The following is a 22,068-nucleotide window of genomic DNA, read 5'->3' as shown; positions in this document are numbered from 1 at the left end:
ATCTCTGTTTTCTCCGCGGCCAGTTGTAGTTCGTTTTCGCGCAGCCAATCTTCTACCAGAGTTTTTCCTTCGTTCCGAATTGGAGAATTACACCTTAGCTACGATTACTATCGCAATGTCATCCGCACATCCAATAATTTTTGTATCTTTGAGAACCGGCAGGCGATGCACTGTGTCATACAGAATAATTTATAATAAGGGCTTGAATACAGATTCTTGAGGAACGCCCGCAGTAACTATATATTTTTTGGTACTCTGTGATATAATGGAGTCCTCTCGGACAGATAATTGCTAACAATCTGCATTAAGGAGTTGCAGTCAGCCCAGCGCAACTAATATACGCTCCCAGTAGCTAATATATGCTCCCAGGCATATATGGCATTTTTTATGTGAAGCGGCACAGTACTCTTTATAACCAAACCGCCGTTTTTCACCTTCAATAGCTTTATGAACTATGCTAGCTCTATCTTTTATCGTATCTACGATATAGCAATTCCTTTGAAAATCGTATTGACTTTTTGATATACTATCCATCTTGGTGAAGTGTTCTCCTAATCAGAATTTCCAATATCAGCTCCCATTCTACATAGGGGGCTTATTTGGCTTTGGTAGCAGCAACAACTTCTGTGTTCTCCATACAAGTTTGGGCCAACATCTAGCCAACTTATATTTTCCGATGTCATTGGGTATATCAATATCTAGTGTTTGCTTTCTCCATCCTATAACTTGTTTTTTTTTCGACTCACGTTTCGTTGTCAGGCCTGACGTCGCACATCTGTGATTGCCGCATAGCGGTCACTTTGAGTGTACATATCGCAAACTTGCCATGCAAATTAACTTACCAAGGAACTGCTGAAGAAAGTTATGACTATTATCAATCCACCTCTATTTTTTGGTACTTATTTTCGTCTCCACCATATAATAGGATCACGTCCAGATTTTACATGGCTTTAAGCAGGGTTTCGTCTCTACGGTTGGTGTGCCTGCTACATGCAATATCCGACACTTATTACTGTTTTACAAGCGTTAGCCTCTCTAATCATTGCATTCAGTGCTTTTCACACTCTAGTAGTCTTAGACTTGGTGAGAACTAGCAACAAAAAATGGAAATCTCATTCATTTTAACCGCCACACAATGTTTACCGTTTCTAGCAGGGATCTCTTGTATATTTAATGCACCGCAAATCCAAATAGCTGTCATGTTAGCCCGGTTGTGATCCACGTATCCTTGTAGATCTTGCATCGATTTTTGGCTCGATAACTATATAACTATGTCACTTTTGCATAATTTGACGATGAAGCCAAATTGTAGGCAACGCATCCAATCATAATCTTTCTGTTTTGCAAAAGCTCCGTGGCTATATTAGAGGAGACGTTTAATATACTTCTCTGAGTATCTGCGTACAATTTCCTTAAGACTCTGATTATTTCCTCATTTATATTAGCGTGGTTTATTTGCTCATTAACGGTCTTGACAAATGCTTTCTGTGGTCACTTCATTTACAACCTTAATCACTATTTTCTTAGTGTTAACGAGAAATTTCACCTTAACTTGTTCAGCGCCTTCTCTATTCTCTATTCGGTATTTATATCCTTGGGAATTCTAATTTAGCGTCCTTTTAATTAGAAAGAAGTTGTCGCCATTTTTAGTTTTGCGTCTTTAAAATATCGCTGTATGAAATGTTGCTCATTTTTCCAATTTTCTGCCTAACTAAGATACAACTTTTCCATGGCATCATCCACAATTAGAAGTGCAAAAGCAGCATTCCTCGCCTCTTTATCAACTTGCTCGATTGTCAATAATTCGATACGACTTGGTACCCAAAGCACTTTATTTAGAAAGTCTATTCTCTAAGGCTGAGAGACCAGTTTCAATTATAATAATGTTGATGGGCATCATCCGAACAGCACAGCAACTTGCTCTAAGGGCTTGGTGATAGAGCGGTTTAAGGGTGATATTAGGTTTGCAGCTATTGTCATAAGTTACGTAACCATAGTCAATCTTGCTTTTGCATTATGAAGGCGCCCTTGTTTTTAATAGAAGACAGTGTGTTTTTTGATGGCATTTGTTGGAAAACGGCTAGAACATGGAGCGTTTGCACGTTTGGTACTGGTAAGTCATTAATATGCATCAGCCGATTTCTTGCGTCACACATTAGCTTTCGACAAATGTGCATTTTCTTTGACTTTTTTGAGGACGTTGATTGCCTTCGTACTATCTTTTTCGTTTGTTAATATGTACACATCATCCGCGTAGAGACAGTATTCAATTCTCGGCATATGGCAGCCAATTTTACTAATTTCATAGAAAGCAATCTGAAATAACATGATAGAACGAGGAGATCCTTGTGGAGAGAGCGAAGTATGTTAAATGTTTTTTCGAAACCAATTGAGAGAACTCTTGCGTGATTTCGTTCAGAAACCGCTTTGTTTGTAAAATAATCGATACGTAAAAGAGCGTCGGTGCAGCCTCTGCCTCGCTTGAAATCCATTTGTTGTTTTGCAATCAATTTCCTGGATTCAAGAAACCAAGATAGTCTAGATAGCATAATCTTTTTCAATAACTTTGAGATACAAGATAGAAGAAAGATTAGACGATAGGCCGATGCGATGGAGATATTTTTTGTGTTTTAAAATTGGAACAATTACCGCCAGCTTCCACATTCTGGGTGTATGGCTAATCAAAAACACCCTATTATATAGGTCTAGACATTTTTTTATGGAGACACATAGAGACAGAGCACTGATCATTTACTATGAAAAGCGATCTAGACCGGGTGTCCTCTCCTTTGATTTGGAGAAACAATTTTCAAATTCTATGGTAGATATACAATTTTCCAGAAACGTGGCATATCTGTCAATAGCATTTGAAAGAGAAATTGGAATTTTATTTTCGAAGACGGCACTGGAGAAGTTGCTGTCAAAGGAGTATTCGCACCACATTTTTCCAAAATAAATAGAAATCTTGTCTGCGACAATTAAAGCTCTGTTGGGAGTTCAGATGACAGAAGTTTCCTTCGAATTTGAAGTGTCATTGAGTTTGTTGATTTTTTCCAGACAAATTTTATTGATCTATTTCTGTGAACTCTTTTCGAAAAAAGTCCAAAACCGGGTGCCTCTGATGTTCGCAGTTCCTTTCTGAAAAGAGCGTCGGCCTTTTTATACAATAACAAATCATCATGATCAGGAGATGTTTTAAAACGGAACCATAAATTCATTTTGTTGTTCTTAATAACGAAAGCGTGTTGTTGCACCAAGGAAGCCTAGCCCTTTTAAAAAAGCTATTGGATTGAGGGATATAGAGATGAGCAGCCATGCGAATGGCCTTGGACATAATAGCAGCATCATTGTTGCAGTTTCCCTTAAATAGCTTTGAATTCAGAAACGACTCGGCATGTTTGGAGTAATTAATCCAGTGCGCTTTATCTAGGAGGAATTCAAATTGTTTTGCTGGAGGAGGCGTTTGAAAGGTTAAAATCGATTATAAATGGAAAGTCATCGCTATGATATAGATAAGAAGTAGCGGAGAGCAGCAACAATATGTGAAATGGTGTGATGTGTTGAAAAAAGCTTTGGTTTTCCATTATTTAAAATCCACGGATTTCAATGAAAGCCTTTTCTAAAACAGTACCACGACTGTCATACATTTAAAGCGGACTGGGGAGTAGCGAAGTACAGGAAATACACTAAAAAGCTTTGTAGAGAAAACGATTGCGAAAGTAGCTTTTTGTGAAAACACTGTAAACTTTTTGTTTAAGGTTATTTGTATCTCTATTGCCTGTATTTTATAGGTTAAATTAATGCGTTTGTGAAGAATATTTGACTTTATAAAAACACCAATTCCTTGTTTGGAGTAAGAACTTTGATCAGAATTCCATTGTAGAATTTTGAAAACTTTATTTAATTGTAGTGACATGAAAACGGAGTGATAGGTAGGTTATGTTGGCACGTCAGGGTCTCTGTCGAAATTATCGCTAAAGGAATTTTGCGTAAATAATTTATTTTTACCAGCAGAATAATCTGTACTTAGGCGGTTGCGCACCTTTGGTGTGCAACGAGTGTGCACACGTGAACAATTTGAAATTGAAAGTTAACTGAAGATTGGATTCATTACAACTCGTAATTTATTGAATGGAGTTTGGATTGAAGATTGGATTCATTACAACTCGTAATTTATTGAATGGAGTTGACAGCTAGTAACTCTAGAATATTTTGTTTATTAGGCGTTATGGTACGTGTTGTTGCTTTAATTGTTTTATATTTCCTGTTGCTTTGATTTTTTCAACATTACCTTTGCGGGTGATGGAGCTGGTTTCGCAATATGGTTTTTGGCAGATGATAGAACAGGTTTGACATTAGAAAGAGTTGGAGTTAAAGGTTCATTAGGCTCGATTTGCGAGGCGACAGCAGCATAGGTATTACTTATGGTAATTCTCTGTGGTCCACTTGGATTCTTTTCCCTGTACTTGTGTGTCGCTTTGCCCATACTACTTTTCTGTTTTGATTTTTAGAATTTCACGCATTCGTACATAGCGTGGGTATTGTCTGTCTAACGGCGAATGCTGATCATTGCTATTTATGCAGACTCTACGTACAGCTTTCGGCATGTTTAGGAACACCACAGTTAACATAAGATGGAGCATTATTGCATATTTTTGCAGGAGGCAGTTTTTGAATCTCATTTGATTTGGAATGAAGAGCTCCACTTTACACTTGTATCAAGCCACATCAACAGTTTACGGTAATTTTCAATGTAAACATTCCAATAAACTTGACTAAAGGTATTTTGCTACTCTTAATATACTTCAACGTATTTTTCAACACTTGTTGCTTTTAATGTACTTTTATTTCTTTTTCCAATATTTTACTGCTTTTAATATATTTGTATTTAATTTTGAATTTTGCTTACTTTTATTGGCATCATATATTCGGTTTGATTCTTTGTCGAGTTGCACTATCTTTACTTGTCGGAAAAAAAGGCTTTTTGAATTCCGTTATTTTATGGGACACACTCTGTTGTAAAGAGCAGAGAAAGGGTCGACCGGCCGAAAGCCCCTAAACGTATATACGCGGACGTTAGAATCTTTTAGTCTAATGTGGCGTTTGGCACTGTTTGTGCTTGGTTTCCTCTTTCTTGGGGATTTCATTTTTTAAGGCCTGTGCCACTTTTTTGGGCAGCACGGTCAGTATATCCACCAAATCTCGTATGGGTTGATGTGTGGTACGCCATCATTTCTATAAGCTCCGAGAATTTACTTCTCAATAAATGCATCCGTACTTTCTTTCGGCAATAGCAATTCTGCTATCCTCCTGCTACCAATGTCAATGGGCTGACTCTCTTAGTGGTATCTGATTTTCTTCATCGCATCTTCTTTCGCCTTATATTTAATATTGTTACAGTTTTTACTGTCGATTACTTCTTTGTGTGTGAATGCGTGTGCGTGTGAATGGATGTAAGGTGTTCGATTGCGCGAGTCTATATAGATGTTTCCTGATATGTATTTGTGTACGCATCCGTAACTTGCAAGTGTGTATGTTTTGTTTATTAATTTATTCCTTTAGTTAAAATGTGCGCACCGCCTACTGAAGAGTCTACTTACACTAAATAAATGGGAGCTTTCGAACTTGCTCAAGACAGATGTAATTGAAGCTTCTCTTGCGTTTTATTTTTCCTTATTTTTCGTATTTTGATAACTGCCACTGCGTAGCCTCAGGAAAATGGAGGAACACGCTAAGGACAGAATAAACAACTCACACCGAGTTCAACTTTCGCTTTGGTTTTTAAGTCTTTTACGCGTCTTTGTCATCGCGGTGAACAGATTCTACGCACTTTCCACCAGTTTCCTAATTGCAGTAACTACTGTTTAATTAATTTTTCTTTGCAAATTCAACACGAACTCGCGGAACTTTTCTAAAAGAAGTCATATCTCTACCAACTGCGAATTCACCTCCATATCCGTAAATACAATATTTCTACGGAATGATAATTTGTCACCAAAATTAAATGAAGTTTGGTGGTTTTTGAGCTTGCCGTCTTTTCTTCTTGTTCGTAAATATATTTGCCATATTTCAACTTGTTAACTTAATTTATCCGACTCCGACAAATCCACAAAAAAAAATGTGTTCAGTGGGCTTGCTTCAGTGAAATAAAGTATAGACTATCATTTCAAAAATTTTATAGCTAAATAATTATCGAGTTAAGGTCTTTAAAATCTTTTGATAGTTGTCAAAAATTTGTACATTTTTTTCAAGAACATTTTAAAGATCGTTCAGTAAAATGTCATCATCTGATATATTTTAGGGTTTCAGTGATAAACTCTAGTGCCTGGGAGGATTGCAGAAAACTTGTAATATTAAAAAGTTGGTTTTCGAGAGCTTACGATCTACTCAGAATCCCTCTTTTTCTCGCCACGAGGAGGTGCATAATTTATTCACAATTTATTCTTTTTCTCTTAAGATAATGTCCACCTTGTTTCGTTCGCATCGTTTTGGCGATGAAGCCATATCCTTTGCCACAGTGAAATGCTGGAATAACGAGTTTTGTCCTGGTTGCCGTTCGCGCAAAATCAGTTGTTATGCCAGAAAGCAAATGCAAAAGTGATGAACTATGAAATTGAAATAACTTTAAGTACTAATTCCACCAATAAAATAAGGCATGATTACTTAGGCGCACAAAAAAATAATGTTGGATTGCTAATCAATTCTCAAGAAGATGCTCGTGCGGTAAGTATTGCAAGATCCAACAAAATCCAACAAAAGATGTTTGCGTTCGACGAACTTAAAAATATATGATCGCTTGTTTCTGAAATACGGCATACTAACCGTGCCTTTAGAGGAACCATCAATTTTGTAGAAATTCCGTGGGCAACAATTGTAGTCAGCTAAAAAAGTTAGTGTTCACAAATTAAGTTTCGGGTGGAACGCACAAATGTAATGGCAAACGGTTCGAAGAAAAAGCGTATAGATGATAAAGGAGAATAAAATCAATTTTTCATGGCAGGTTACTATTATTTTATTAGTAGGCTAAAAATATAGATAGTCCCCAATGTATGTGCAGGGTTCAACGTATACCTCCAAACGTGACATAAATAGTTTTTTTTTTATGATTTCTTCTATAACTAGCTGCAGAGTCTTAATGAATTTTGTGCAGATTCGTGTCGTGATGATCACAAACGCGTAACAGCTTTTTGCGCTCTTGTGGAAAATAACGAAATGTCTTTATCTTCGGTTTGCCAAATTATCATACACAATTTGTATAGCAATCGTCAAACTCTACATATGTGATTTGGTTTGAATCAGAGATGAGACGCTAGCTATATGTAGGTCTTTCTTTTAGCATTGCTTCTTAATCGACTACTGTTAAAAATTTGTCTCTCTAATAACCTTCTTTCTCATATTTTGTATATTTATTGCATTTTATCTTTATGGTGACTTTACTTTCGTTGTTTCCCTCTCTTTTTTGCTCCATATCGTATGTATGTATATGTTTTCGCTGCTAAATTTTTATTTTGCGTTGTAGCTGCTTTGACACTAATAACACTTTTAATCCGACGCTTTGCTTTCACTATTTCAACAGAAAGTCGTCACCTCTTTTATATTTATAATTTACGTATTTATTTAATTCGGAATTCTTCTTTCGTTTTCTTTATTTGCAGGTTACCACAGTTTCCACTCAATGTCAGGTTTTTTATTTCTATGACGGTAAGAAGTAAATGAAGTTTATTAACAAATCAGATTATAATGTCGAGAATGGTGTAGATTTCTGACGTCACATTTAAAATGTAAAAGTTAATGTCTTTTCATTACAATAACAAGACACGTAACTAATTAATTCGGAGGAAATATGGAATTTACGTCGCCGTTTCATGTGACCTCATATTCTATACCTAGTATTTGACTCTTAGAGTAAAGTTACTGCTTGCAAAATTAATTGGAAGGAATATATAAATCTAATACTAAAACCTTGACCATTGTTGGCGTTCTCTTCCTATTGGCTTTGAGCGTGAATTCTCTATCAAACAAAGCAGTAAAACACGGTATATATATTTGTATATAAATGAGTAGTAAATTTGATTAATTTACAATATAGAAAATTGCAATTATATTAGACGCATTACACGGGTCCAGCGTACAATTAATTATAATCATACAGAAAACACATGCATAGCTTACGGACTCATAAATCGTATATTGAGGCTTTCTCAGTTAGATAGGTACAGTAAAAGAAATCGTTATTTAATGGAAATGCTGATTCACACTTTCGAGTATTAGAAGAACACACTTGATCGCCGTAAGATATTGCTATAACATCAGCGTTCGTAATCAACAAAGTCAAAATTTTCATTGCTAAACCAAAATTTATAATAAGCACCGATATGTTATTAATCATAAATCACGTAGTAACTGCAACAGAGTTCTCAATTTCATTAACTTAACTTTCCAAATATTTACGTAGCAGTCTTACGTGCAGTAGATATTGTCAAACAAAGAGCAAATTGTCGAACACTTTCTTTATAAGTGTGATAATTGCGCGCGCCCTGTAGTCGTATTGTTTTATTTTGTGTGAAGAAATGTTGCTATTTTTTTTGTTATCTTATTGTTTTATACCTCTATAAAGCCTAAATAATTATAAAAATATAAAGGCGTTTAAATTAATTGAGTTGTATTGAACCTTTTGTCCCGATATTTATTTTAGTTTTTGCGATCAGCACTTGGCGCTCTCGTCAATAAGTCCCTTTTTTTTGCGTATTTTAAATTTTTCTCTTGGCTTGATATTTATTTACTGTGTCAAGGGGTGTTTTTTTACATCGTGTTGAACAAAAACGGATCGTGATTCTGAACGATTTATTACTTGTGTTTGTCACGCAAAGTGTGCAGGTATCAATAGCCGTGCTGCAGATGCAGGAAGCTGGCTTCCATAAGGTTTTCACGGAGGCAAGGAATGGGTTTTCTGAATTAAATAAAAATCTCGCGATGTTGTGCGAAAAGTGTAAGAAAATGAAAACAATATCCGATGAGCGCCGCGATCTAGAGCAAACATGTTCTCCCCAGCCGGTAAAAGAAGAGAAGGTCACTGCTGCAAGTGTGGTCTTGATTCGCGTCCGTTTGGGCGTCTCTGAAGCTTGATTAAAGTCTTGTTCACATTAGTCGGAACGTTTTTACAAATTTTTCAGGTTTACAGAAAGGATCGAACGGATCGCTCTGGTGGTGGGATTTTAAGTGCCATATTTGCTGCAGTCCCGTCCTATTCTGCTTTCTACTTTAGCTTTATGAGTAGCTTACTGTCATCGTTCTATAATGTATTAAGCCTAGCTATTTCTGCAACCGTTCCCATCAAGCAACATCGCTCTCGCCGCAAATGCCCGTCATGGTTTAACAAGAGAAGTAAATATTACCAAAATATAAAAAGCAAATGTTTCAAAAAATTTATGAAAAGTTTCTCTCATTTCTGCTCCTTACGACTATTTCGCTTGTTCTTTTGAAAGGCATAGATTTAATTATCTCACTCAGCAATATCATTGCAGATATCTTTAGTTGATAAAATCCTTACTTTTCGTTAATCCTAAATATTTTTTTAAGTTTGGCAACTCCAAAAGAAAAATCTCCATACATCCCTGGCATGGTTCTTTCAATGGTTCTGAGCCCTCTGATGATATTGAAATTCTAGCATGGTTTTCGAAGAGGAACATTTAATTTCACGAATCTCTTAGAGTTTACTTGCCATGTTTTCAAGGTTTTTTCTATTGGCTCCAGCTCGGATGTCGTATTTACTGACCTTAATAAAAAGTTGGACGTAGTTGATCAGAATTTACTGATGATTAATGTCCAGGCCTCTCGCTTAGCTTTCTGCTTAGCGAAGTGGATAAGCTCTTATCTGCATACCAGATCATTCAGGATTCTGTTTAATTTCATCATCTCGGATGAATTCCCCGTTGTGTCTGGGGTACCTCAAGGAAGTCACTTAGCTCGCATTTTATTTAGTTTATACATTAACGATCTTCCATCGGTGGTTAATACCATCCAGATCTTAATGTATGCTGATGATGTGAAACTGTTTTCTTCCTTCTCTGTTGAATCGCGATCGCATCAGCTTCAAAGTGACTTGATAATTTTCTTGCACGGTGGTCTGTGAATCTTCTAAACTAAATCTGAGTAAATGTAAGAAGCTTTCTTTCTCAAGAAGGAAGTCATTCATTACTCGGTATTTCATAGATTCGCATAAGTTGGAGGACGTCGATTCGATCACAGATTTAGGCGTTCTATTTGACCATAGGTTATCTTTTAACTTGCATATTGAGCTCTCGATTAGCAAAGCTAGGTCCGCGCTTGGTTTTATAAAAAGGTGGTCCGAAGAGCTTGATGATCCCTCCATTTCGAAAAGGCTGTGCATGTGTTTGGTTAGACCCATACCCATACATAACACCTATAGGTAGGAAACCACACGACAGATGCATACTCGAGTATAGGTCTAACCAATCACGTGTACAGTCTTTTCGTAATGTAAGAACCATCAAGCTCTTTGGGCTACCTCTTTCTAAAATCAACCGCGGACCTACCTTTGCTTAACGAGAGCTCAATATGCAAGTTAAAACGTAACCTATGGTCAAATAGAACGCATAAATCTGTGAACGAATCGACGTCCTCTAATGTGCCAATCAATGAAACAGTGAGTAATGAATGACTTCCTTCTTGAGAAAGAAAGCCTCTTACTTTTATTTAGATTTAGTTTCAGAAAATTCGAAGAGCACCCTGCAACCAACTTATTCAAGTCACTTTGAGACTGATGTGATTTCGATTCTAGAGAGAAGGAAGAAAACAGTTTCACATCATCAGCATACATTAAGATCTCACCGGATTCAATCATTGATGGGAGATCATTAATGTATAAATTAAATAAAATGGGACCCCAGTGGCTGCTTTGAGGTACGCCAGATGTAACGGGGAATTCATCCGAGGTGATAAAGTTGAACAAAACCTTGAAGGATCTATTGTGCAGATAAGAACTTATCTATTTCACTAAATAGAAAGGGAAGCCAGAAGCTTGGAGTTTAAAGATAAGTAAGTTATGGTTAACCATATCTAACGCTTTGCTTAAATCAGTGTATATCACATCTGTGCGAGAACCACTAGAAAAGGCCTTGAAAACATGAGAAGTAAACTCTAACAGATTGGTGACTGTAGATCTACCTTTTCGAAACCTATGTTGGAGTGGAAAATATATGATTTAATGGCAAAGGCCAAATGTTAAGTCACAATTTGCTCGAACAGTTTAGGCAAGACGATCAACTTGGCAGTGCCTCTGTAGTTCTCAACAAGTGGTCTACTTCCACTTTTGTGAATAGGAATAAGGAACCTACTCTTCATATGATGAAATTCCATCATGTCGAGGCGCGCAACTATATTTTAGAGTTGTTTGTTAGTTGTTTTAGTTGTCTTATTAAACCAGGTGAGACAACGGCTTCAAGGTCGGGACAGCTTGATTGGAACGGATGCAGAAATAGGTTGATTTAGTATATTGTAGAACGATGACAGTGAGCTATCAATACTTTCAACTGAGAAGTCAAGCTTAATACAGTAAAAGTTCCTTATTCGCGGAATAAGGAATACAGAAACCGCGAATACGGAATTGTAATTTATATGGGATTGTAGGGTATACGTTCCTAGGTGATAAAATAAAAAAAATCAATTTACTTGAATGCGAATGTGCATTTAGTTCTTTCCTTTTTAGGCAATTTGTTATTTCGGGAAATTACTTAGCTGACATGAACTAGATTTGGAATTTTCGCAACAATACTTTATTCATTGAGTAATAAGATTCCTTTCATTCTGTTTGATTACATTCTCAAAAACCGCGAATAAAGAAATTTATAGCCGCGAATATGGGAATTGCTCACATTTTCTTCATCCGCGAATAGTGAAACCACGAATAAAGGAAGCGCAAGTAAGGAACTTTTGTTGTATATGAAAGACGTTATTGTAGCATTAAAATTTGATTTAATGGAAGCTAAATATTTATATGAAAATGTTGAATTTTGAATGTTAGAGAAGTTGAACGAACCAACATGCTTGTAATGAAAGGAAATACCCAATGCTGGATGATATGGATCCTCAGGTAAACTAAACGGAAGACAACGATTAACGCAAATCTCAGGAAAATTGACAAAGCAAAGATCAAACAATCTACCATTGCAATTAGGGATACCATTGTATTGAACTAAATTATGATCAAATAATTCATTAAAAAACACAACGGCTCTACCAGATGTTGAGCCTAAAAAACGTTTAGTTTTTTGAAGGCGGCAGGACTAGTGCATTACGGGGCCAATCACGATGGATAAATTAAGGACCCAGCTGGCCACAATGGTTAAATTAACAACATATCAACACGAGATTGGTGTAGGTTGAGAAGGAACCAATTTGGAAATGCTTACACGCTTTAAATTGACTGATGGGACTTTCGCCACCAGATAAATTTTTATGTTACCCGCAGATGTATCAGTGTAAACACAAATACTACCTTTTTGGGAGGAACTACTTTCAAGCAGAGGTCATCTGTATTAGGAGCAGTAGGGTTCCCGGATGGGGAGTTTTGAGTTTGGGAGAATATAGAAGGGGTGACCCCACTTGCACGACCAGTTTGTGCGATGTGCCCAGTTTGGTGACCACCGTTCACAATCGAACAGCCGGGGGGAGAGGACGATTTATTATTGCCTTTATTAGTTTTAGGCGATGACGCCTGAGAAGAGGGAGTGATGCCACTGAGAGGAGATACCCTTGCCACTTTAGCATAGCTCAAACCAGCAGGACTTTCCGGCTTATTTGTTGGTTCTTACTTACCGAACGACTCATCGATATGAGAAACTCTAACATTCTTTGTAGACATTGACGAAGCGCTAACTTGTGCCAACGAATCAGAAATCAGAGGTAACGTACAACACGCGAGTTGTAACTTTGCTAGCTGGGAAAGAAGATGAGTGGTCAACTTCTCCGCCAAAGAATCCGAGGTTTTTGTTCAAATCTAAGAAACAGTTTCTCGTCTCCGTGAAGACTTTGCAGAAATCTATGTCCCGCAGGACATGACCATCTTATACCATTTGAAGCACCCAGGACTGGATCAGTGGTGCGGCTAAAAATACCAGGGCAAAAAGGATTACAGAGCCAACAAGAGATGAATCGTTCAGATTCCGGTCCTGTTTTCGCACGATATTGTGTAAATAAACACTCCGTGTCCAGTGACGTACGACAGAAGGAGCTTATTAAGAAAAAAAAGAAGGGAAAACTAAAAGATTCTACGATACAAAAATTGGCATCAAATTAAACCAAACCTTTCACATTCGTTGACACTGTAAATATAGCGCGAAAGCAAAACAAACTATAAGCAAAGAGTAACAGAAAAAAGAGACTTTTACCAAGAGCTCCAGTTGTTGATTGCCCAAAACCAAATTGAATTTCACGTAAAAAATTAATATATTTCATATAAATTAAATTACCCACTTTATCCTATGAAAGATTTTTATACTTTAGAACTCGAATAAAGCGAAAGGCTAAGAAATACACTAAGAAATTGAAATGTCTCTTGCAAAGAATTAAAACGCGACTACAACACGCGCGCAGGGTTGCCAAATGATGATAATAATGATGATACAAGATATTGTGAACTCTTTCGCTTGACATCTCTCGAATTTTCGAAAACTTCTTTCTAAAGAAATTAGTCAATCACAGAGGGGCATATAAAAGTTCTTTTTTTTTTTGTTATGATTCCCAAAATATTCTTCACCATGTTTTGGTTAATCTGGCAACGGGTAGCCATTCCCATGCGTGTCTGGGGCACGTGTTATCATACCTGGCGCATACGTATAATTAGAACATAAATATATGCTAATTAGGCAACAGATAAAACAACAGGCAAGTTGAAAACTTTCACCTCTTTTAGACTTTAGGTTGCTACTTTGTCCGTTGTGGAACGGGCTACGTAAGCTAACAAAGCGCATTTGCATTCTTAAATTGTATACCATTGGCCCGAAAGGACACAATAGGTTTGTAGATACTTAGTGGTACTTTTTCGCTTTTTCTTATGCATCCTTACCTTAGAGACTCTTCGAAAGGAAGTCATAGGCTTTCTAACGGTGGCTAGTACTTTGTGCTTTGTCCGCCCGGGACGTGGTCCTTCAGGTTGTAACGAGTCTTCTTGGGCATGGTATACTCAGCCAATCCAATATTCTTTTCAAGAATATTTATAGAATACAAATTAATTGGACCTTCGGGTTTGTTCTTATTTTCTCTTTATTTATTTACGGGGAGATTATAATGTTCAAGCGAATTTTGAGAGACGTAGGAGGAAACCAGCGTGGTGACCCGACTCTTCCTAATTGATTCTTATGCATACCGATTATTCTTAATTAATTTTTTTCAGGTTCTCTGTATCGCGGGATTCTCTGTAAAGAAAAGGAACACGCCGCGGGTGTCATAGCAACCAACCGTGGCCTATAGGGCTACTCGTCTGTTCCTAACCGGTTCACCTCACAGGGTTTGTGTGTTCATTGATTATTCAGGGGTGACGGTGATGCTATTTTAGGTTTGAGCGAGCGGGTTTGCCTTCATCTATGTTACAGTGTTATTCTTACATATCTATCCCTATGTGTGCTAACTTAGGTTTGATCGAACATGTTCGTTCACAGCTGCCAATGCTTCTCTTTCGTATATCTTAGCATTAATACTGCCTTACGCGCCAACTCGTATGATTTTATTGTGACTGCCGACTCAGATACTAAATCGTATGTTTTATTAGCCGTTAGCCTGCATGTCTTCATGTGCTATGCATCATAGCTATCTTGTTTTTTTCCCTTATCGCTGTGCTTGTTTTTTTGTTTTATTAATATTGCTAATTTCAATATGCCTTTGTAAGATTTTAGCCGTTAAGTATGTGAATGCTAGTCTCCCTATGCTTGTTTGTATGCCTATCTTTCTGTTCGTTCCACTGGCATTGCTAATTTCAATGTGCCTTTATAAAATGCTAATCCAGGTACCAAATCGTATGATTTGGTGACCGTTAGATAAGTGAATTCATTATTTCTATATTAACCTTCTCAAACCTAGAAACCCGAGAACGCCTTGCCGATATGCATAGGAAATGCTACCGCATCTCTAATTAGTATTAATTTACTTATGTGGTAATTAGTAAGGGAGTAGAACGCTTCCTTACAAGGTAACAGTGTGGGTGTGAATCCTTACCTTAAAAATTTTCGGCCCGAAAAAAAAACCTTAGCTGTATAGATTCTTCGCGTTGCTAGTAGTTCTCCATTTATCTGCCCAGAATAGGATCATTGTCATTATCAAATACAATTCAAAAGTTTTTAATTTTTGTAATCGTTAAACGCTTCTATGCATATACACAGGCGCCTATTTTTATGGGACAATGAAAACATTTTACCGAATTTAAAAAGTATTGTTGCAACAATTAATATTTGGAACAATTAGTCTTTATTTAATGTGGTATGTAAGCAACAAATACTGGCTTATTTCAAAAACTTTCCGCCTAGTGTATTGCTAATATAACATTTTATATGTTTTAAAAAAAAAACTCTTAGGGTGTGAAGTTATATTTAAATATGAGAAGCAAAGGCACAACCCAAATTTTTTTACTGAGTTCTGTTAAGTCGTGAACAGAATTCTGTTTCGGAGGGATTTAAATCGAAATACAGTTAAAATAAAACTTTTCTAGATTTCTTTTACAAAATGTTATAAACAAAAGATGACTTTATGCAAATTAATTAATATTTGAAAGGACAACATTTTTACATAAATGAGCTTGATAAAGCGAAAGTTTACTTAGCTACTCTGGGCAAACCATTCCCTGTGAAAAAATGAACCTAGCACAGAGTCTTCCATTAATAGCCTTTCCAGCGATGTGCAGGTTACAGAATTTGTGGCAAGGGTTTAAGGTGGGTTCCTGCCTGAAAGGCTTAACCCCACGGTGGCCCATGCCACTTTAAAGCGTACTACGCCCCCTGGCGAGTTAGACAATCCCCACAGAGTAGGGGCCTAAACAGCACCAGAGTCCAGAACGGTTTATTGTGTATGGAACAATAAACCCCACTCTGGTCAATGGCGAGGCCTAGCTGCACTCAATTGTTCCATTTTAGCTAGGAACTCGCCAACCACAACCACCACGAGTACTCCCCGAAGGGCCGCACCCAAGCAGTCAGGACTCACAAATTGATCAACGATATGCATTCAAAAGGGGTAAAAAAAAAATTTGCGCTCGCTTCCGCCATAAGGCTTCCACGGCGCCGTTGATCAATTACCACCATTACCCGCAAGCATCCGTGACATGTGTTCGAAAGTAAAAATAGGTAAAAGGGGAAAAACCTTTCCGTCATATCCCTTTTTTCATTTTTGCATGTATTAAATTAATTTGCCAGATATGTTCTATTAATCGGCCAAAGGGAAGGCCGTCCGTCAATTCCTTTTTGCATTAATAGTATAATTAATTTATTCATTACGACTTAAGGACAAAGTCCATCATACACCCGCAGGCATACGTGGCTTTGTGAGGCGAGCCTCCTTACCCCCGTGGCTCCCAGTTTATTTTACAAAGCCTTAGGCATACTTTGGGCGGATGTTAAAAAAACAATCGCACTTGCTTCGGATTCTCCATACTCTCCTGGTTACCAACACCAGTGAACTACTTTTCTTCAAGATATATAGGTGTCGGGTATTGCACTGACATGGCAGAGTAATCTACCATGCACTCGCTAGGTTACTACCTTCGACGTACTTAAAAACCATTCATTCGTATATTTCCTCGGTACTAACCAGCTATAGAGTGAAGAGCTCATCTTCTAGCCAACCCCTCCACCATCTCTCCGAAACTCGCCGCCGAGTTAGCAGCCCAAAACCTTAAACTCTTCTTAGCCGGCCGAAGCCGTTGCCCGGGGATCACCACTGGGAGGTGAGAGTTTCGACACATCTATGCTACCCATCAAAGCATAGTTCATCTCCCCTGTGCAGGTTACAATAAGATTTGCTTAGATAATTTTTTTTATGCGACCTTGAAAATTAACATCATATAGGATAACACATAAGCAAATTTTGAAAGGTTGCCGTGGGCAAACCATGTCCTGTCAAAAAATGAAATTGAGTTCATTTATATAATAAACCCAGGCGACCGTCACGTTTTATTTCGACAGTTCGATATAAATCTAAATGCTTTTTCATTTTTGTGTCCTCTTTATATGCCCTAATTCTTCAACCTCATATGTTCTTTCCCTTTTGTGATGTACATCGTAGTGCCGTTTATATTTATTTTGCGCCTTTCGTATTTCGTCTTTATCATCTTTGCGGATTTTATGTTATTGACTAATTCGTTTTGTTGCTTTTCATACGTCCTCCGAATAGTTCAAACGGTGAAAACTTTGTTGGAACAGTTAACGTGTAGTCTATCGCCTTTTGAACTTCTCCAAAGCCTTTACATTACTTGGATGAATCGGGCGGTAATTGTTGTTTCGCCATATATGCTTTTATACTTCGAATTATCTGTTTAACAAGGTTATAACAGCTTTGTTTTTTGTTCGTTTCGTGTTCTACTTTTCGAGAGTTTCCTTCTTTTTCTACGGCATCGTATCGCATACTTCATATTTTTCTCAAAGTTCTTAAAGTGTCTTAGCTGCATGTATTCGTGAAACTGTTCTTTTTCTAACTCATGTCTTTGTGGTAACAAACTCATCTGATAACAGAACTTTTACCATTTCGTAGTCGCTGATTCAGCTTCTATAAAAAGTGCTTCAGATAAATTATACACGTTTGTATTTTGTTCAAATGATTGAAACCGTTTCTTGACAGGTATCCTTTCAGCCTCAAAACAATTAATAATCTATAGAAATGTTTGCATCATTTTTAGGTTCGTCAATCACTTTTAATGTTAATAAGTTAACCCCTTACTTAATTCATAGCCTTTTCAACTATTTGCGACATTCGTTTGATTTTTTTTAGTTACAGCTTTTGTGGTCGGTCGTGTTTCCACACTTTTTTCACTTAAACCGTCTTTGTCTTCCATATCGTAATTATAATTTTCTTTTGTTGAATTAAATATGTTCGCTGTATTAAGCCTAATTTCTTTTAGTTGGCCCTCCTTTGATTTGATTGAGTACGCTTTCTTTTGGTTGAACATACTTTCTATTGGTTAGAGCCCTCAAATGTAGTGGATGACATTACTTTATTAATGTTAAAGGTATCATACGAAAATTTATTGAAAATTAATTCAAATTCCTGAGTAATTAGATATGAAGATATAATAATAAAAATAAAGGTAAAGTTTAGAACTCTTCGTTTATTCTGTTAGCTCTCTGCCTACTGCTATTTTACGAATCCATATTTTACACAATATATAGTCATATACACTTTTGCCTAAGCAGTGCACACAAAATGGTCATAAGAATAAGGAGCAGCATTACAGCGATAATAACTAGGCGTCTTTACGAGACATTGATTTATTAAAATGGAGCGGAGCAGTTGGACATTGAACGTTTTTACAAAAAAGCCCTGCTTATCTCCGTGTTCATGACATAACAATAATAATGGAAATTCAGCGAGAGAATTTGCTAAAAAGGGCAATTTGTTATGGCTGACTTACACAACCCGCAATTTGCAATTGGCTTTATTTAATTGATTGTGTATGCGTTGCTGTTTGTGCTCTGTGCTTTGTATGTTTTGTTTAGAATTTTTAATTCTCTCCCGTTCACTTTCCTTGTTTGTTTTTCTTTCTCTTATTAAACATTTATTATTTTTGTCGTAGGCTATACTTTTTTGTCGTAGGCTATACTTTTTTGTTGTAGGCTATAATTTTTTGTCGTAGGCTATACTATTTTTGTTGTAAGCTATACTTTTTTGTCGTAGGCTATACTTTTTTGTCGTAAGCTATACGTTTTTGTCGTAGGCTATACTTTTTTGTTGCAAGCTATACTTTTTTGTTGCAAGCTATACTTTTTTGTCGCAATGATACCAGCTAAAAGTTTTTTTTTTTATTTGAAGACTACGCAATGACATGTTTTATAAGGGCTGCTTGATGTTGTGTATTTGTGTACAAGATTAATGTGTGTGTGTGTTTATATGAAAAGCCCTTATTTACGTTGCGTATTATTGTTTGTATTAAAGTTGTTTGCGTTTATTTGAACAAAAGATCTGCATACTACTGGTATCACTGATGTGGTTGTTGACGCTTGCGTAAATCACTAAAACAGCTGATATCATCATTTAGTGTCTACGTGGTTCAGCAAGAGTTTATCGTTAATATTTAAATATGTATTAGTTATGCGATTTTCTAATTGTTGCTAATAATGGTGCCAGATAAAATGCGCACAGATGTTTGTGGGTAATGCTTATGTAGGTGAAGTAAAACAGCCAGTAAACATTGGTTAGTTCTTGACAAAAGAACGCGCAGGCATATCTATGTATTTACATTGTGTACGCATTTGGCGAAATTGTCTATGTGATGTGTTTTTAGTAGCATCCAAGCGAATGTGTTTGCCTTGTTTGTGCATCTTGGCTGCTGGGTTTAGTCATTTAACATGGATGCAGAAAGTACCACGATGTTATATTCGAATTTAACATTGCTTGTCCTGTACTAAGCAAATTAATTTTTAATTGTGGTTGTATGTGTACCCTAAAGTAAGTTGTTGCGGTTTTAGTGATGATGACAAGCAACTTTCCTGGGCGGTATTATTATTATGCATTTTAATCGCTGCTGTATGTGATTATTTCTTGGTAAAGTTACAAAGAACGTTCATTTTGTAACGGCACTTGATGCTTACACGTAATTGTGATATACACAAGCTAAGCTGTAGAAAATCCTGTATATCCTTATACAGCAGGCAAAAGTTTTCAAAGAAAGTTAAGATACATTATTTTTTGAAAGAAACACAATGTGATTAAACTAATTAATTAAGCTTCTGTTGAAGGTATTGGTTGGATTGCGTAATAAGGAAGGAGAATCCACTGTAACAGCCCAACAAAGGAATGATTTAAACAGTGTCTTTGGATGAAAACAAAATAGAATAATAATATATTATTTGAAGATGTGATTGGATTGATATATTTAAGTATTCACTAAAAAATTGTTTGAAAAACTTTAAAAAGCTATTCCCGCAAGGCACTTTTTTAAAATGAATTAAAAAATAGATGCATTTAATCTACCGATAATTGGACAGATAGGTAGAATTTTTTAAATATATTCCTTTTTGTGATATTTAGCGAGCCTTTGGATATAAATGTTAACTTCCGATTAAAAAAACGATACCCTTTTATTAATAAAAGAAGATTAAATCAACTTCTCGTCGAAATTATGTTTTAAATATATTGTAAAAAATACGCATGAGAAAACATACATAACAAAAGTTATATTCGGCTGGGGCCAAATGCCGCATACCCATCACCATTAAAATTTTTGATACCGCATGCTTCTATTAATTATCATAAGAAATGAAATGGTGTAAAAATTATCTTTCACCGTTTGCTTCATTAAAAGGCATCGTTAGGAAAACTTAGTCTATCACGTGATTTCCACCGCAATTAATTTAGAATTATATTATACCCACATTGTTGGTATTGCTACGAAAAAATGATCCCACCAGATCGTGGATCCCACCATATATATTAACGCGATATCATCAGTTAAGATATCTTCATCTGAGGAATGTACAAAACAGTTTCAAAGATTCTGTCTTATTTACGTTATGATTAATTAGCATAAATCCTCAAAAAAGTTAAAAAAAGAGAAACTAACCACTTATAACTTTGTGTGGTCGCAGGTGATTTTTTCGATTTCTTGCACGTAAACCGTAAAATTTTTTGCCAAGTAGATGTGGTAAATTTTAGTCGTCTACCTTTTGTGAGTTGTGAGTAATGAGAAAAACACACAAATTTTTGTTAAGAAAAAGGAGTTGCCTTCATTTTGTGCTCCATTCCGCTCTAACCAATTTGGTCGATTTTCAACATCAAACTGCGCGCAAAAACTTGCAATGTTTCCACTTAATTTTAAATTGATATCTTATCTTATATTTATGACCATTCAGAATTTCATGCAGATCAGTAACGTATAGGGTCTCTGAAGCTTCTTTATGGGTGTTGCAAACATTATGATAAAATGAGTATAGCTCCCGTCATCCCATGTTGAAGTTACGCGGCTCGCAGTTTTGAAAAATTGGTTTTGAAGAAAAACGTGTGTTAACTTTTAAAATGTGTTATGGGCATGTCTTTGTTGCCATAAATATTTTTTATTTTTTCATTAGTCTTTAATTCGAGGACCATAAAACTGCCATTATCAAATATTTGTTATTTTTTTTGTCGATGGTGTTTGCTTGATAGAAGCCCTTTGTTGCATATGTAGGAAATGAAGTCGAACTTTTTATACTCTATTTTTTCCAAATGACCGAAAAAACGTTTGGAACAACAGAACTAATAATCAATTCCAAAAACTTCATCCCAAAGTGATAATTTTTTAGAAAAAGCATGCAAATATTTCGGGCTGCCGTCAGCCCCGTATCTGCTTAACGCTCGTCTCAAAGACGCTACATTGACGAATTTTTGTTTAAAAATGTTTCTAATTAAACTTAACTACTTTATAAAGACATCTGTTAACGATTTGAAGGAGCTAGCAATCAACAGATAGGACGTTAGGCCGTGACTCCAGTGATTCATTTGGCACACGAAGTCTTTTTCAAGCACTTCAAGGAGAACTCAAAATTTCGATAAAAACACTTGTTTCTGGAAATTGATCTTTTTTCATCTATTGCAAAAGATTTAAGGCACCTATTAGACCAACAAATCAAAATTGTTTGGCTGGGGTTCTCCGCCTTTATGAAAACGGACTTGCAAATAATTTCTTCGTAAAATTTGTTTTTAGCAGTCGAGCTGATATAGACGGCAAGTGTACAACCGTGAAGCGTACATTTATTTAATCAATATTAAACGTTTGTTGAGTTTATGAACATGCAAAAATTTGGCATCATTTAGATGATACAATACGTGAAATCAAATTTTCTCAGTTCAGCCATCGTCAAATTCTAGTTTGAT

At 36.3% G+C, this 22,068-nt stretch overlaps 1 protein-coding gene across 4 annotated transcripts in view; it reads left to right on the top strand.

Annotated features, from left to right (window-relative positions):
* Positions 1–22,068, top strand: part of LOC119640212 — an 89,560-nt gene that overhangs the window by 38,048 nt on the left and 29,444 nt on the right. Inside the window, exons 1-2 of one of the 4 annotated variants that reach the window (XM_038038067.1) lie at positions 6,675–6,723; positions 7,656–7,701. The exons of the other annotated variants lie outside the window; for them this stretch is intronic. Coding sequence (XP_037893995.1) covers positions 6,713–6,723; positions 7,656–7,701 — 57 coding nt within the window. The 5' untranslated portion in view covers positions 6,675–6,712. Of the gene's footprint in view, positions 1–6,674; positions 6,724–7,655; positions 7,702–22,068 lie in introns of those variants that run through there. 4 annotated transcript variants of the gene reach the window in all.

This window comes from Glossina fuscipes, unplaced genomic scaffold, assembly GCF_014805625.2.
Source record: "Glossina fuscipes isolate IAEA_lab_2018 unplaced genomic scaffold, Yale_Gfus_2 116, whole genome shotgun sequence".
NCBI lineage: Eukaryota > Metazoa > Arthropoda > Insecta > Diptera > Glossinidae > Glossina > Glossina fuscipes.
This window is presented reverse-complemented; position numbering and strand designations above follow the sequence as displayed.